The sequence below is a fragment of the Aquarana catesbeiana genome, linkage group LG01, assembly GCF_042186555.1.
Source record: "Aquarana catesbeiana isolate 2022-GZ linkage group LG01, ASM4218655v1, whole genome shotgun sequence".
NCBI lineage: Eukaryota > Metazoa > Chordata > Amphibia > Anura > Ranidae > Aquarana > Aquarana catesbeiana.
The window spans coordinates 318,311,409-318,329,756 of NC_133324.1; the positions used below are offsets into that span (position 1 = coordinate 318,311,409).

Consider the following 18,348-nt stretch of genomic DNA (forward strand, 5'->3'; position numbering starts at 1 on the left):
CATCATTCACACCGGACTGCACCGAGAGTGAGTGACGAGTCTGCTCGCCATCTGATCTGTTACCCCTCCCGACGGCAGCCTGTTTCAGAACAGCCGATTATCAGTAGATCAAAGCTCCCCCCTCCTCCCCCTCCTCCTTCTCTGCTCTGTATAAACACACACACACAGGAGGAGGAGGAGGGGGAGCAGGGACACACGCTGATCGAGGTCTGCACAAAGTTTGCTGTGCTTTGTAGATGGACAGGGAGGAGGGGGAGAGGGTGCCTGGGAAAGAAAACCATGTAAAAAATGTGTAGTGATTGGGGGGTTAAGAGGATATGTGCTCCTCTGTCAGCTACCCCCCTCCTCTGTCAGCTACCCCCCCTCTGTCAGCTACCCCCCCATCAGCTACCCCCAAACAGCACGCAGCCCCCCCTCCTTCTTCCCCTGCCCCAGCGGGGCTAATATCCTGCAGCCGGGTCACACTGCACTGTCTGTCTGTGCACTGACTCTCTCCCACCCAGCCGCCGGCACCAATGCCACCAGAGACAGTGAATAGAGGGCCACTGGACTGGTGTCCTTGCAACCAGGGACGCTTTTGCAGGAGAAAGTATGGTATTACAGATTCCGCCCCAACAGGTTCATACGCACACACACATCTTTGCAGCGGCTCCTGGAAGGTAAGGGATTTTTTTTGTCTTGCTGTAATGGAGGTCTCTATTGGGGGAGGCACTGTCTGATGTTTAATCTGTTATTTTCTTCTCTATTTGTGGGGTGCCTGTGGATTGCTTTGAATTTTTTGGGCATTTTTTTTGTAATTAAAAGGTGCTTGAAAGGGTTGTAGAATGCACAGTGCCACTTTCTGAACAGTTTGTATGGGGTTGGGTTCAGTAGAGCTGATTCAGGTTTTTGGATGGAGGTCCACTGCTCTACTGACACCGTCCACTGCTCTACTGACACCGTCCACTGCTCTGCTGACACCGGCCACTGCCTTACTGACACCGTCCACTGACATTTAACTGACATTTCTTATATTAATCGAATCATCATATTTTATGGGTACACGAATGCTTTTGTTTTATTTAATCATGCCCCTTTAAGCCCCCCCCCCCCCCCCACTGTTAATGTAATATGGCCACAGCCACGGTTCACCATAACACACCTCATTACTATTCTCTTTGGGTAACCCAAAAGGTGTCCCAGGTATTTTACAATCCTATAGTGTGTATTACAAAAAAATTGCTGTGCGCCATGAAAGTGTTCAGGTTTGGCTTGAAGAAAAGGTTGCATCCCTACTCTAGAGATGTGACCAAGGCGAAGGCAGAGATCATCTGGGATGGACGGCTTAAGTAGGCAGGACTGACGAGCAGGATATCATCAACGAGGGAGTCACTGTGGAGAGATAGGAGCTGGCAATTAGCTGACGGCTGAGTGGCCAGCTCAGAGAAGGAAAGGCTGAGCCCAGCCCTGACACATACTTCCTGGAGGACGGGAAGAGAAGAAGATACTTCCTGGTGATTAGGAAGGATGACCTCTTAAAGATTCTTATTGGATACAAACTAGGTAGGCTGACAGTGGGTGTTGTGTGGGTGGTGTCTGAGTGGGCTTTAAAAGTACCGACCAGCTGGAATTACTTCCTCTCTTGCCATTGAGCCCTGCTGAAGATACTGAACACAGAGGATGACTTTACGTAAAGTATCATTGATGTTCTTTTGTTTCATATGCTCTGTAATATTTTCTTTTAGTGTTTTATGGTAGGATTCCTATTTTCTTGGGAAATAAATGAGACTCTTGCTTATTTAAACAGTGTATTTATTTTTTATAGCTAACCTTGTTATTGTACCATCACCATTAACTTTATCGTAGCTTTGCTAGACTAGCTAATTATAGAAATAGACAAGTTAATACATATTTATGATAAATAGGGGGAATCCATAACCACCTAATATATATTTCATACCCCAAATGAAAAGGCAATCAGTGCAATCCGCGTGTAAATCAAACAAATCAAAGAAACATCCAACAAAAAATATATAATATATACATAGTATCTCACAGTACACCCCTCACATTTTTGTAAATATTTTATTATATCTTTTCATGTGACAACACTGAAGAAATGATACTTTGCTACAATGTAAACTAGTGAGCGTACAATGTGTATAACAGTGTAAATTGCTGCCCCCTCAAAATAACTCAACACACAGCCATTAATGTCTAAACCGCTGGCAACAAAAGTGAGTACACCGCCCGGTGTCTTGTGACTCATTAGTAGTACAAGGTCTCTGGTATGAATGGGGAGCAGGTATGTTAAATTTGGTGTTATCGCTCTCACTCTCTCACACTGGTCACTGGAAGTTTAACATGGCACCTCATGGCAAAGAACTCTCTGAGGATCTGAAATAAAGAATTTTTGCTCTACATAAAGATGGTCTAGGCTATAAGAAGATTGCCAAGACCCTGAAACTGAGCTGCAGCACGGTGGCCAAGACCATACAGCAGTTTAACAGGACAGGTTCCACTCAGAACAGGCCTCGTCATGGTCGACCAAAGAAGTTGAGTGCACGTGCTCCGCGTCATATCCTGAGGTTGTCTTTGGGAAATAGAAACAGCAACCAGGTGAGGAGTACAAAGACAAGTGTGTCTTGCCTACAGTCAAGCATGGTGGTGGGAGTGTCATGGTCTGGGGCTGCATGAGTGCTGCCAGCACTGGGGAGCTACAGATCATTGAGGGAACCATGAATGCCAACATGTACTGTGACATATGGAAGCAGAGCATGGTCCCCTCCTTTCAGGCATGCGCTGCAGAGCAGTATTCCAACATGATAACGACCCCCAAACACACCTCCAAGGCGACCACTGCCTTGCTAAAGAAGCTGAGGGTAAAGGTGATGGACTGGCCAAGCATATCTTCAGAACTAAACCCTATTGAGCATCTGTGGGGCATCCTCAAACGGAAGGTGGAGAAGCGCAAGGTCTCTAACATCCATCAGCTCCATCATGGAGGAGTGGAAGAGGACTCCAGTGGCAACCTGTGAAGCTCTGGTGAACTCCATGCCCAAGAGGGTTAAGGCAGTGCTGGAAAATAATGGTGGCCACACAAAATATTGACACTTTGGGCCCAATTTGGACATTTTCACTTAGGGGTGTACTCACTTTTGTTGCCAGGGGTTTAGACATTAATGGCTGTGTGTTGCGTTATTTTGAGCTGCACACTCACTTCTTTACGTTGTAGCAAAGTGCCATTTCTTCAGTGTTGTCACATGAAAAGATATAATAAAATATTTACAAAAATGTGAGGGGTGTACTCATGTCTGTGAGATACTGTATATATAAGGGATGTTAATGTGCAAATTAAAGTAGCTGCTATCACTCAAAAAAAAATTTCACTACATTCAAACTTATATTAAATCACAAACAGGGCTGCACTACTAAATGGTTAAATAATGCATATGTTCATCAATCAATTAGTAATAATTCTATATACATGAAATAAAAAGTCTATATATAAGTGACATGTGCATAAATAAATTCCACAGAAGAAAATGATCCACCACTGTGTGCAAATATTTCCAAAAGTGCTTGTGCTTGCCCCCAATTCACCAGCGGGTCAAAAACAGCAGTTCCCCTCTGGGGATATCAGATAGAACAGGCTTGATGCTGGCACTTCTAGTCTTCCATCTCTCACACTTCCTTTATGCGGCTCTATGAGCCCCGCTACCTCTCATCAGTCAACGGATATGTGGAAAAGAATGGCAGAATATAGTGCTCTCCGTATAACAAATTTTTATTCCCATAAAAAGCTGAGTATAATATTCACAAGTATAGCACTACAAGCCGTGCTAGCTTAAAAATCACCTGGGGACACCGACTTAACAGTGTAAACCTCCATATAAACAGAGCATACCTGCCAATATTAAGCAGTTACCGACCAGCTGCCGTCATTATACGGTGGCAGGTCGGCTCATTCCCGTGAATCGCCGTACTGGTACATCAGCTCCTTTAAGAGCCATAACAGGCACACGCTCCCGCTAATTAGGAACAGTGATCTGTCACCTCCTCCAGTCAGTCCTGTCCCCCCACAGTTAGAAACACTCATGAGGGAACACAGTTAAGCCCTTGATATCCCCTTAGTGTTAACCCCTTCCCTGCCAGTGACATTTACATAGTAATCAGTGCAATTTTTTAGCACTGATCGCTGTATGAATGTCAATGGTCCCAAAAAAGTGTTAAAAGTTCTGATCTGTCCCCCGGAATGTCGCAGTCAGCTAAAAATCACAGATCACCGCCATTACTAGTAAAAAAATTAAATAAATAAAAATGGCATAAATCTATCCCCTATCTTGTAGACGCTATAACTTTTGCGCAGAAACTCAGGAAGGGTTGCCCCTGGGATTGTATGGGCAGAGGATGAAAACCAGATAGGGAAGTAAGAGGCTTATGTAAAAAGAATATACAAAATTTATTAGGTACAAAAAGCATACGAATATATACAAGGTAGCTTTATTTAAAAAAAAAAAAAAAAACTTGATAGTCATAATGGATACCTAGCTAGCCTAGCTGTAATATTGGTATCCATTATGACTATCAAGTTTGTTTTTAAAAAAATAAGCTACCTTGTATATATTCGTATGCTTTTTGTACCTAATAAATTTTGTATATTCTTTTTACATACGCCTCTTACTTCCCTATTTGGTTTTCATCCTCTGCCCATACAATTCCAGAGACAACCCTTCCTGTGTTTCTTTTCTTTGTATTTTGGGATGTGGCTCAGGTTTCCAGTAATATATCGATAGGTGGCCCCTCTATAATTTTTCTATAACTTTTGCACAAACCAATCATTATACGCTTATTGCGATTTTTTTTATTTACCAAAAATATGTTGAAGAATACATATTGGCCTAAACTGATGAAGAAATTCGTTTTTTTTTTTAAATTGGGGATATTTATTATAGCAAAAAATAAAAAACACAGAGGTGATCAAATACCACCAAAAGAAAGCTCTATTTGTGGGAAAAAAAAGGACGTCAATTTTGTTTGGGTACAGCGTCGCACAACCGAGCAATTGTCAGTCAAAGCGATGCAGTGCCATATCGTAAAAAATGGCCTGGTCATTAAGGGGGCAAATCCTTCCGGTCCTTGAATGATTAATCACCACGCGGCCACCTTTACACTACTTTAATATAACATATAGGGTTGAAAAAGTTTTTATTGTCATTTTAACAGATATCACATTGAACAACATAAGGAGTTACATTCCATAAACAGTCACAAGTAACCATACACGGTAAATCAGCCCGGTGGCTATCGCCCATAGCTAGACTACACTTATTATGTAATGTAGTACTCAGTCTCGAGAGCAATTTTGGCCAAGGGGCCATGTTGTTCGCCAAAAAAAAAATCCATATGTATATAATTAAAAACAAAAAAGAAGGAGAGTCTAGGTCAGGAAGAAACCGGAGGGGGGAAGAGCTGCCCAAGGATGGGCGTGAGCGTGGGAGAGAGAAAAAAGAAAAAACAGATGTGAAAAGAAAACAGAGAGATAAAAAGAGAGGGGGAGTTGAAGAAAAGCGACAGAACTGCTGAGGAGACTTTCATCGAAGAAGAAAAAAAAACAAAAAACATAGTAGGACAGGGGATGGGGGGACCAAGAAGTATACGTCCCAACCCACTCCAACGTCAGGCAGCGCTGCAGGGTGTTCTAGTTAGAGGTCTTACAACATGTCCAGGAGGGTATTGGAGGCCGAGATGCAGAGCCAGATGGACCACAATATCTTATATTTTTCAAGGAAATTGTTGTTGAGAGCCAGCATCTCCTCCATTCTCATGGTATCGTTCATAATCGAGACCCAGCGGGACAGTGGAGGAGTGGTGGTCGTCTTCCAGAAGGATGGAATGAGCTGCCTCGCTGAGGACATAAAGAAACTAATATAACATATAAAGCTATATACAAATACCCCATTTTAATGCAATATTTAAATAAACAATACAAAAATAAAATTAAATAAAAATAAATAATAATAAATACAAAAATAATAAAGATAAAATAAAAATGAAATAAAAATAAAAATTAGCATTCAAGTAAAACTTAAAATAAATATAAAAAAAAGAATAAAATATAAAAAAAGTAAAAAAAATGGAAAAACAAATGAAAAAAAATGAAAAAATTAAATTAAAAATAGGATATTATAATGAAAAATATATTAAATGCAAAGTTACAAATTAAATTAAAAAATAGAATAACAAATCCAAGTATTTATATAAAATAAATATAGAAAAATGACATTAACAAAAAAAATATATACCTTGGGACACACTCGATATTTTAAAGGGACAGCAACTGCTTATAATAAAATGACCATCTTGCAAATATAAAATCACCTATCACTTATAAAACAATTGAGATCGAAGTCTATGTTGAGGCCTTTAGAGGCAAGAACCTTGGCCTAAGAAATACAAGAGGATTCCCTTCTACCCAGTTGTCTTATATAATTACCCCCTCTCCAATGTTTCTCCACTTGTTCTATCCCCAAAATTCGAGTGAATCAAGACTCCTAGCATGAACTAACCTAAAGTGCTTAGATACATTATATGTGATCACCCCTTTTTTGATATGTCTGATGTGTTCTTTTACCCGAATATGCAAGGCCCTGGATGTGCGCCTGATGTAGTGGAGCCCACACCCACACTCCAACATGTAAATGATCCCAGTAGTGGAACAAGTGATCAAATCTCTGATCTGATACCTCCCTCCAGTACTGGTAGAAACAAACTCCTTCTTTTTCACATTACTTCTAACTTGGCGGCATGCCAGGCATGTGCCACATGCATGAAAACCCGTAAGGAAACTGAATAAACTACTTTTCTCATGTATAGGAGGATCTATAACACCAGGAGCTACCCTGTCTCTTAGAGCAGGGGCTTTTTTATAAATAAACCTAGGGTTGGCCGGTAATACTGACCCTAATATTTTGTCCCTTCTCAAAATACTTTTCTACCTGCCTAAACTGCACATTGTAATCTAATATAATTTTATATTCACAATTACTAGTTTCCCGCTGTTTGCCATCCTGCAACAATGTCTGTCTATCCATTTCCAACACTCTACTTTGGTCATTCAAAATGGATGCAGGTTGATACCCTTTTTCTATAAATCAATTAGCCAAAACCTTGGATTGGAGGTGGTAGTCAGACTCATCAGAACAGTTCCTACGTATTCTAATAAACTGGCCCTTAAGGATATTACTAAGCCAAATATTATCATGACAACTATCTAATGGCAAATAGGAGTTCCTGTCTGTAGGTTTAAAATAATTTATAGTGAGCAACTGACCTTGAGTGGCTGTGAGGGGAGGTTGGAGGTAAGTAGACTTTCCTTTTTTCTGAAAGTGTGTTTTGGACTGGCTATGAGGGGAGGTTGGTAAATGGTAGACTTTTTTCTTTTCCTGCAGGCATGTGTTGGACTATGAGGGGAGTTTGAAGGCCGGTAGACTTTTTTTTTTTTCTGCAGAAGTGTGTTGGACTGGCTGTGAGGGAAGGTTTGAGGCCGGTAGCCTTTTCTTTTTTCTGGAGGTGTGTGATGGAACGGCTGTGAGGGGAGGTTGAAGGCCGGCCGACTTTTTTCTTCGGGCGTATGTTTAACCATTTCAGCCCCGGAAGAATTTACCCCCTTCCTGACCAGGCCATTTTATGCGATATGGCACTGCGTCGCTTTAACTGACAATTGCACGGTGGTGCGAAGATGTACCCAAACAAAATTTACGTCCTTTTTTTCCCACAAATCGAACTTTTTTTTGGTGGTATTTGATCACCTCTGCTGTTTTTATATTTTGCGCTATAAACAAAGAAGAGCGACAATTTTGAAAAAATCACATTATCTTTTACTTTTTGCTATAATAAATATCCCAATTTAAAAAAAAAAAAAAAAACATATTTTTTCCTCAGTTTAGGCCAATATGTATTCTTCTACATATTTTTGGTAAAAAAATGGCAATAAGCCTATATTGATTGGTTTGCGCAAAAGTTATAGCGTCTACAAAATAGGGGATAGATTTATGGTGTCTCCAGTTTAGGCCAATATGTACTCTTCTACATATTTTTGGTAAAAAAATGGCAATAAGCCTATATTGATTGGTTTGCGCAAAAGTTATAGCGTCTACAAAATAGCGGATAGATTTATGATGTTTTTATTATTTTATATATATATATATTTATATTTATATTTACTAGTAATGGCGGTGATCTATGATTTTTAGCGGTACTGCGATATTGTGGCGGACAAATCGAGCACTTGACACATTTTTGGGACCAGCGACATTTATACAGCAATCAGTGCTATAAAAATGCACTGATTACTATGTAAATGTCACTGGCAGGGGGCGATCAAGGGGTTAACTGTGTTCCCTAGGTGTGTTCTAACTGTGGGGGGGATGGGACTGACTAGGGGAGGAGACTGATCGGTGTTCATACTTAGAATGAACACGTGATGTGTCTCCTCTCCCCTGACAGAACCGGGGTTTGTGTGTTTACACACACAGATCCCCATTCTCGCTCTGTCACGAGCGATTGCGGGTGCCCGGTGGTCATCGCGCCCACCGGGCACTCGCTTCGGCTACGGGGACACGCTGCGGGCATGCGCGTGTGCTTCCTACAGTGTCTTAAAGAGCCAACGTATAGCTGTGACGGCTTGCCCAGATGTCACTGCCAGTTGACACAATAATAACCCCCAACATTGGTGTCAGCAGATGCAATATTAACCCCCAACATTGGTGTCAGTGGACACAATAATAACTCTCAGCATTGGTGTCATTTGACACAATACCCCCAACACTGACACAATAATCACCTGAGGCTGGAAATCCACAGAGCCAGGTTACTCTCCTGGGAGAGTGTTGCTTTTGGGTATCTGCAGCCCTTATTCCTCTCTCCTTGTGTGCTAAGCAATAAAATCCTTGAATACACACTTAAAGTGACTGATGCTCAATGTTTCCCAATCCCTTTTAGCTATGGACTTAGCCCTGAGGTAAATGTCAACCCACCCAGCCACTAGGGGTCCCTCAAATGCCCATGGGGATTGGGGGGGGGGGGGATGCTACAGACACAGTCCTTAAACCTGGTACACATGATGAGATTTTTGGATGAGTGAATCTTATTTTTTTTTCTGTTAGTCTCCATGTCGAAAATAAAGAGGTTACTAAAGTTCAAAAATTCTCAAACGACAGAAAAAAAAAATTCAAAAGTGGTGTAATATATTGTATTGTGTTTGTATTGTATTTTCATATACGAAAGCTTTAATGATGAAATAAAACTCATATGATCTGGTATCATATGAGAACATTTTTTGTGTTTGTCCCTTCGGATAATTTCTGACAAAAGTTGTGTACTAACGATCAGATAATCGCACGACCACTTTGCAGTATTTTTTGTATGATTTTCTGATTGCTTGTACGTTCCTTTAGTTAGCTGGTAAAATCAAATCTGTCCAGTTATCTTCACTACTGTAGATGAATTAAAGTAAAGTGATATAGACACAGCAAGCACATCCAACCACTGATGCCTACAAGATAGTGTTCTGAAGGTTATTAACAAGTGAGCCACAAAGGATGCCACACAAGAATGTATTTAGTGGAAAGTGAAGACATCCAGCCTGATGAAGTGGAATATTACAGTATAAGCTAAATAAATGCCATATATGCAACATGGATCATTCCAAACAACAAAGGCCCCAAGAAATGGACCATGTGTTCCACTGTCACTGTACAAGTCGGCTCAAGAGTACATACATGTGATATTCGTCACTAAAAAGGTCCTCCAGGGGCAGTCCAGCATGTCATCTGCAATGAAAAATAAATTGTTAATATCTCTTCCTTTTCTCATTACTTCTCCTGACTTTACATCTACCACTGTCATAAGATCTTTCCTACCCATAAAAGTTATGTACCTCCTATTTTGGGGATCTGGAATACCTTTCACAATTTACTTAGTTACATAGTTGGTAAGGCTGAAAAAAGACACCAGTCCATCCAGTTCAACCTGTGGTGTGTGAGTGTGCGTGTGTTTATATCAATAGTACATTGTATATCCCTGTATGTTGTGATCTTTAAGGTGCCCATCTAATAGTTTTTTAAACTATCGATGCTCACTGCTGATACCACTGCTTGTAGAAGAGAATTCTACATCCTTACCACTCTGACAGTATAGAACCCTCTACGCAGTTTAAGGTTAAACCACTTTTCTTCCAATTTCAGTGAGTGGCCACGTGTCTTTTTAAATTCCCTTTCACTGAAAAGTTTTTTCCCTATGGTATGGTCACCAGTACAGTATTTAAACATCTCTATCATATCCCCTCTCAAGCGTCTTTTCTCCAGAGAGAATAAGTTCAATGCTTGTAGTCTTTCCCCATAGCTAAGATCCTCTAGTCCATGTATTAGCTTTTTTGCCCTTCTCTGGACTCTCTCCAGTTCCAGGATATCCTTCTTGAGGACTGGTGCCCAGAACTGGACGGCATACTCAAGATGCGGCCAGACCAAAGTCTTGTAGAGTGGGAGAATTACCATTTTATCTCTAGAGTGAATCCCCTTTTTAATACATGCCAATATTCTGTTGGCTTTGCTTGCAGCAGCATGGCATTGCATGCCATTCCTGAGCCTGTCATCTACTAAGACCCCTAGTTCCTTTTCCATCCTAGATTACCCAGAGGTTCTCCCCCTAGCGAGTAACTTGTGTTTTGTATTTTTAGCACCCAAATGCATTACTTTACATTTTTCAACATCGAACCTCATTTGCCATGTAGTTGCCCACACCATTATTTTATTTATAGAAAACAAAAGAAAATTGGTCAATATTTCTGGAAGGTTTCTCAAAATCCTAATAGTGTACCTATATTGTACTTAGTTATAAATGTCACATCCCCTTGTACATTCAAAGTCTCCTTAAGGCTGAACTCTAGGCAAGACTACACACTAGTTTGCAGCACGTGTGTGGTCCTACCTAAATCTGTATACCTGGGAACTTGCCGGATCTCTCCTGGCAATGCCCAGGGTCCAATCAATATTAAAGACGGCCCTGTTCACATTACATGGAACATTCCAAATATGCGAGCCAGGTAGGCGTGGTCTTCTTTACTGATGTAAAAAAACTGGGAGAGAATAAGGTGCCCAGGGTGGGAGCATGACGGCTGAAATATCTACAACCACCCTGGAGTACCTCAAACAATTCCCTGTCTGAATACAAAATAGGTAGATTTCTCTTAATAATTTCCACTACCTGTTTGTATTCACAAGAAAAAGTGGTGTCAAAAGTGACTGACCAACTATCATCAACAGCTTTTCATGGTTAACATTATTACTTCTCTTTAGGAGATTCTTTCCATCCTTGGCACTTGCAAGCCCCCTGCCCCTTTGTATGTATGCTCTATTCTTGGAAACCCCTTTGTGTTAACTATGTACTTAGAGGGATTGATTTACTAAAGGCAAATAGACTGTGCACTTTGCATTTGCAGTTGCTCCAGAGCTTAGTAAATGAGGTAAAGCTTCACTTTGCAAAAAATACCCAGCCAAAAAACAGCATTTTTGATTGCACGTGATTGGATGATGGAAATCAGCAGAGCTTCCCCTAATTTACTAAGCTCTGGAGCAACTGCACTTTCCGAAGTGCACAGTCTATTTGCCTTTAGTAAATCCATGCCACACAACTTTTTTAGATGGGAACGAGGGACACCAATTAGCAAAAGTATGTAGGCGTAGGACACACCCCTGCCACACACCCTTAAAGGAGAATTATACAAAAAAAAGAAGATTAGTTAAACCCACAAGTGCTTTTTTTTTTTAACCGCTACTATTCCCTTATACTGGCTTTTAAAATTTACAAATGCAGCAATTTAGAATTTGGATGAAAGGTTTAGCACTGGGAAACACATTTTGAAAGATAAATAGTGCATTTTATATATATAACGATATAGATCAGACCAAAATGAGGGACAAATGAGGAGGAAAGAGGGACAGAGGGACTTTGCTCCAAATTGGGGACAGTCCCTCGTAATCAGGGACAGTTGGGAGCTATGATTCTGCTACATTTTTTGGTGAAAATAACCCAAATCAGTGTATATTATTTAGTCTGTAGGAAAGTTATAGAGTTCACAAACTATGGTATATATATCTGAAAATCAATCAGTCCTGGTGTACTGGAAGGCTATCTCATTTCTTGAGACCCCAAAACACCAGGACAGTACAAATATCCCCCAAATTACCCTTTTGAAAAGTAGACAGACTGAGGTATTTAGTAATAGACATGACGCGTTTTTTGAAGTTGTAATTTTTGTCACTTTTTTGGCAAATTAAAAAAAAATATTTTTTTTTTCACATTTTTAAAAAAAATGTTTTACATACTGTCACCAGTGCAGTATGGTGTCATCATATAACTGGTGTGGCTGTGACCAGGGACACTGAATTTAATAATTTTTTTACATACTGTGACCAGAGCAATACAGTGTTACCATAGTAACACTGTACCACTCTTGGGAGTTGATCAGGATTTTTTCTTTTTAACATACTGTGATTGCTTCTAGCAGTGAATTTCACTGCTATGAGCTAATATTTTTACTGAATGACAGTGTGTAGACACTGTGGGGTTGATTTACTAAAGGCCAATAGATTGTGGACCTTGGAAAGTGCAATTGCCCTCTGCAAGTTCTGCCCTCTGCTCCGGAGCTTATTAAATGAGGTAAAGCTTCACTTTACAAAGAATACCCTATCACATGCAAGGAAAATTTAAAAAAAACTGCATTTTTGCTTGCACATGATTGGTTGATCAAAGTCAGCAGAGCTTCTGCTCATTTACTAAACTATGGAGCAACTGCTCTTGCCATGTGCAACACACGTTCCAAAGTGCACAGTCTTTTTGCCTTTAGTAAATCAACCCCTGTGTATTGTTGTGATTGTTCACAGTTAATTACATGGTACAAATGGGCTGTGATTTGCCATTCATTGTTTACAACTGTCATGTGATCTGCTGTGATTGGTCACAGCGATCATGTGGTACTGGCAGCGGGCCGGTAGACTTATCAGTCATTCGCTGTGTCCGACTTGACGCGATATGATGTACTTCCAGAAAAATAGAGTTCCCGCCTGAATGTCATTTTACAATAGTCCAGGTGGGAAGCAGTTAAAAAAAAAAAATGTTTTTTTAATTTTACGTGAATGTGATTGGGTATTCTTTGCAACGTGAAGCTTCCCCTATTTACTAAGCTCTGGAGCAACTGCACTTGCAAAGTGCAAAGTCTATTTGCCTGTAGTAAATCCACCCCACTAAGTCTGACTATTACACATTACTCTTTGTCTGAATACTTCAAAGAATTATCCATCTTTATCCAGAACACATTTATAATAGTGTACATTGACATACTTTTATAGAAACAAGCTGGTTTATCTACCTTGTAAATTTCTAAAAGTGCAGGCATTCTTTTTTATGGTGAATATTCCCTTTAAAGGTTCTCTAACTAGACTGACTAAAAATAGTGATATTGTTTATTTGGAAAAACATTACAGATGGAAGCTGTTGATAGCATCCTGAAAATAGCCTATCCGCCCGCCCACTCCTGCAGTCTGAGGTTCACAACATAAGCCAAAGTCAGATGCATCTTGAGATAACACTCAAGATACTTGAGGTACATGGGGCATATTAAAAAAAATAAAAATAAATCCGACATTCAGCGAACAGATGAATCTTCCAGCAGCATGTGTTTTAAATGGCACTTATTGATTCTCCAGAAGAGAATGTTTGTTGAAATTGACATTCACTGCTTTGTAAATAGACCCCTAGGTAAAAAATAAAAAAATAAAAACTGCAGAATAAAAAGGAACTTTACCCCCTGATGTTCTCGTCCTGCATGTCCTTTTCTGCACCACCATCTTCAAATATCCTGCACATGTCTTTGGGACCTGTGAGAGACCTGAAGCACATCTGCGCACAATTCCATGCCTGCACACACATTCCACAAATTTTTAGGACTTTGTAGATACCTACTCATTCTTGCCTAAGCCTGAAAGCAGGAAGAAAAGAAAGTTGTATAGGGCGCACAGGACTAACGTAGTCCAAGTAATGTCTCTATTGGGGATCGGCAGTCCAAAATGTACAGGAAAATGTTGGTTGGTGAGAGTGATGAGGATAAGAGGATGGTAATCTTCGGCAAATGGGCTGCAACTTTAAAAGACTGAAGCAGAGTCTAAAATGACATAAAAACAAACAAAGGCGCCTCTAAGTGCAGAAGATAAACTTTTTTAATACCCCAACTGGGTTAGAAACACTTACAGAAGAGGAATAATATACAGGCACATCGTGGGTGAGGCTGCATTGGAAAGGGTCACGACCAGAGGAAGCCTGCAGGAAGATGGTTGTAGTCACTGTCAGCAGCGGTGTAAAGTCCAGGGAGCCGCTGTGAAGCCGGCGTCGTCAGCGTGTGAGAGCTGCGAACCCGGAAGTGATGTCATCCGCAGGGCGGCTGTGTGACCAGCCTGAACCGCAAACGAAGAGCCAGAGAGGGGATGTGACGTCATCAATGAGGGACGCGTTTCGGAACTGTCAATCATTCCTTTCTCAACCTCAGAATACACTGATGGCTGGGGAGGATATATGCAAGCACACTGGCAGTGGATTGGCCGGGGGGCGGGGGCAGCGGGATATGATAGCAATGAGTATAGTAAATGCATATAAATATCAACAAAATACCTGCAATAGCATACTAAAAAACGGAGGAGTAAAAGAAAATAAGGTAAAATAAAGGATAGTAGTAATAAAAGTTAAAAAGGGTTTTAGAAGGGTTTAAAAACAATCTGTATGACGATCAGGGTGCCTGATATATGGAACTGACAGGTCATGAAAAGTGCATATAACAGACTATCAGCAAATCAGGCAAGCAAGATGATATTGTTGTTTACAGCGCCAAACAGGGAAGGGGAACATGAATAACATTAATATAATCAAATTATTATCATATAAAAGTGTGTAAATTATGACGTGAAAACGCCCATAAGTTAAAGTTAAAAAAGAAATAAAGAAATATTTAAAAGAGAGATATTTAAACATTGTGCAGTAATGTAGATGGTAAAAACGTCTTTTTATTTTTAAAATTTTAAGAAAGAGGAAGAGAGCCTGGATCAATGTAAAAGAGGAATATCCTGTCAAAGTATGGCACTAACTTCAAAATCCTCGTTTAACCCTCCAGGGGCTAAGACGTTTAATAGGAATATCCAATACATTTCTCTATGGCATAGTCGTCGGTAGCGTTCAGCTGGGGGGAGATCTTTTGGCATTGCCTCAATAACCCATACTCTGAGGCCGTTGGTGGATTTTTCATGAACATGGAGATAGTGTTTAGGGACACTGTGATTATCTATTCCGCGTTCGATGAAACGACAGTGTTCACCGAACCGTTTCCGTAATGGCCGGATAGTGCGCCCTACATAAAATAGACCACAGGGACAGGTGAGGCAGTATATGACATGGTCAGAAGAACATGTGTGGAAACCCTTTATAGGGTATGTTTTGCCTTTCACGTGAAAGTCTTTTTGGCCATGTGTCACAAACCGACAGGTCTTGCAGAGGGGTTTGCGGCACTGATACATCCCAGAAATAGCTAGGAAAGTGGGCATGTAATAGCCCGGAGGTGGAGGTCTAGCCCTGAGTTTGCTGGTCGCTACCTTGCTTTTAATGTTGGGTGCTTTCCTATAAGCAAATTGAGGTCTATTAGACAAAGTAGGAAGTAGATGTTCATCTTGTAGTAGTAAAGGCCAATGTTTTTTAATGATGTTTTCCATTTGTTTATGTTGGGTATGGAATTGAGTAATGAATCGTAAATTACTATTGTCAGTGTTGGAACGTGGATGAGGGTTTTCAATAGGTAGTTTACTCTTGTATTGTTGATAAGCTGTGTCCACAAGGTCAACAGGGAATCCCTTTTCAAGAAAATTTTCTTTAAGAATAGAACCTTCAGTGTCATAATCACTGTTCAGTGTACAGTTCTTTTTGAGCCTACAGAACTGGCTCTTACGTACATTTTTTAGCCATAGGGGGTGATGGCAGCTCTTATAGTGGAGGAAGGAGTTTCCAGCTGTTGGTTTGGTAAAGTTTTTAGCGTGTATCTCATTACCTATCCAAAAAAGTTCGAGGTCCAAAAAGGCTAGTTTGTTTGGGTCAATGACAGAGGTAAAGGTGAGGCCCATGTTATTGGTGTTGCAATATGTAACGAAGTCTGAGAATACTGATACACTGCCATCCCAAATGATGATCACGTCATCTATATAGCGGATATAAAAAACAATATGGGAAAAAAACGGGTTGTTGTTCCATATATATTGATGCTCCCAGTGCCCCATGGTGAGATTCGCATATGAGGGCGCAAAATGCGCCCCCATAGCTGTCCCCTGTAGCTGCAGAAAAAAGTTTTCTTCAAATTTAAAATAATTGTGTGTAAGACAGAAGGAAGTGGCCTCAACAATAAAGGAGGCTTGCCTTGGATTTAGCATGGGGTCTTGACAGAGAAAAAACTGTAGGGCATTGAGGCCTACTTCATGAGGTATGGATGTGTATAGAGATTGGACATCTAAAGAGGCCCAGTGGTAGTTCTTGTCCCAGGAGTATGTGGTTAGAGTTTCCAACAAATGGACACCATCTCTTATATGTGAATGGAGGGATTGGGCCAATGGCTGAAGGAATTGATCTATGTACTGTGATAGTCCACTGCTAATGCTGTCCATAGACGCCACGATCGGTCGCCCAGGTGGTGTTTTAAGGTCTTTGTGCACCTTGGGCAGGTGATAAAAATAGGGAGTGAAATGTATTTCTTTAACTAAAAAGGAGGCCTCTTGTTGTGTGATGATATTTTCATTTAGTGCTTTTTTAACAAGAGAAGAAGCTTCGATGGTAAATGCAGGTAAGGGGTCTTTATCGAGCCTAATGTATGTATTGGTGTCGGATAGTAGTCGGGTGGCTTCAGAAACATAATCAACTCTGTTTTGTATCACTATACCTCCCCCTTTATCAGCACTCTTTATAACCAGTTCTAAATTGTTGGTGAGTGTGTCAAGGGCTCTTTGTTCATGATAGGTGAGCTTGGAGATGGATTTTTAATTTTTGTTCTTATAATTGTTACACAATTCCTGTATTTCTGCATGAACGATGCGATAAAACGCATCGATACATGAGCCTTTAGACTGAGTTGGATAGAAAACCGAGGTCGGTTTAAAGGTTGTATTTTGGATGGGTGGAGAGGTTATCAGATGTTGCATATATAACGCAAAATCATTGTCGTGATCTGCTGGAGGGGAGGATAAAGTAAGGGGATGATTGTATAATTCTTCTAAAAGAGAAAGGGGATCACTATCAATATGAACCTCAATGGTATTATGGGACACATCAAGTATGTTTGAATCAGCATGTAAGCGATGTTTATTAGATTGAATATTGAAAAATCTTTTTAGGGTAAGGAGGCAAACAAATTTGTTCAAGTCTTTGAAGAGAAGGAAAGGATTAGGAGCAGCAGATGGAGCAAAATTTAGACCTCGATTAAGCAAGGAAATTTCGTCTTCAGTTAGGACATGGGAGGAGAGGTTAAAGATTTTAACAGTACTCTCTTTTTGCTGGGGTCTGGAGTGAGGCTTGTTGCCTCTGCCTCGACATCCTCTTCTGCGTGTTTTCTTTTTTGTGGTTTTGTGCGAGGAGGGTCGAACACTAAAAAAGGGACCGCAGTTGGCTCTGAGGATGGAATGGTGGTGGGGGGTGTGATAAGTGAGGAGCTGGAACCAAAAGATACAGAGGAAACAGGGGATGTTATGGATGGAACACATATTTTATTTGCTATAGTACTCTGTAGACTGTCTGTAATAGTGATAGAGCAAGGGAGGGCGTCAGAGATATTTGGTGCAGTGGAAATCAGGGTGGCCTGTATCACCTGTGTAGACTGAGCAAGAACCGAACTGGCAGTAAGAGATGATAACGTGGGTGCCAAAGCAGTGGTATTAATTTCTTTATCCTGTAAACTCAATCCGGAAGCAACTGCTGTATTGAAGGTTGGTGTTTTATTGGAGGGGAATATTTTACGAGGGACAATGGGGGCAAACGGATTGATATCCATGAGGGATGGAAGACTATGGACAGATTTACGTTTCCAGGAGAAAACGTTGTTACTACTATAGTCTTTCAAGTCTCTGCTAAATTTCCCCAATTTGTGTTTAATCAAAATATCTTCCTTCTTATGGGTTAGTTTGGTTAAAATAGATAGCCATACGGATGGTAAGTGAGTGGTGAGATCTGCAATCTGAGAAAATACTGTTTTTATTTGGTGGAGATATTCATATTTGATATGTCTCTGTGCAG

The 18,348-nt window shown here is 40.5% G+C and overlaps 1 protein-coding gene and 1 long non-coding RNA gene across 2 annotated transcripts in view; one reads left to right on the top strand and one right to left on the bottom strand.

Moving 5' to 3' along the window:
- The first annotated feature begins 448 nt into the window (after positions 1–448).
- Positions 449–18,348, top strand: part of SVOP (SV2 related protein) — a 140,884-nt gene continuing 122,984 nt past the window's right edge. Inside the window, exon 1 of the mRNA XM_073629985.1 lies at positions 449–659. Coding sequence (XP_073486086.1) covers positions 592–659 — 68 coding nt within the window. The 5' untranslated portion in view covers positions 449–591. The remainder of the gene's footprint in view (positions 660–18,348) is intronic.
- Positions 5,171–9,797, bottom strand: LOC141144371 (uncharacterized). The gene is made up of 2 exons (XR_012244397.1): positions 9,762–9,797; positions 5,171–5,887 (listed from the first exon to the last, which is right to left on the bottom strand). It is a non-coding gene; the product is annotated as an uncharacterized lncRNA (long non-coding RNA).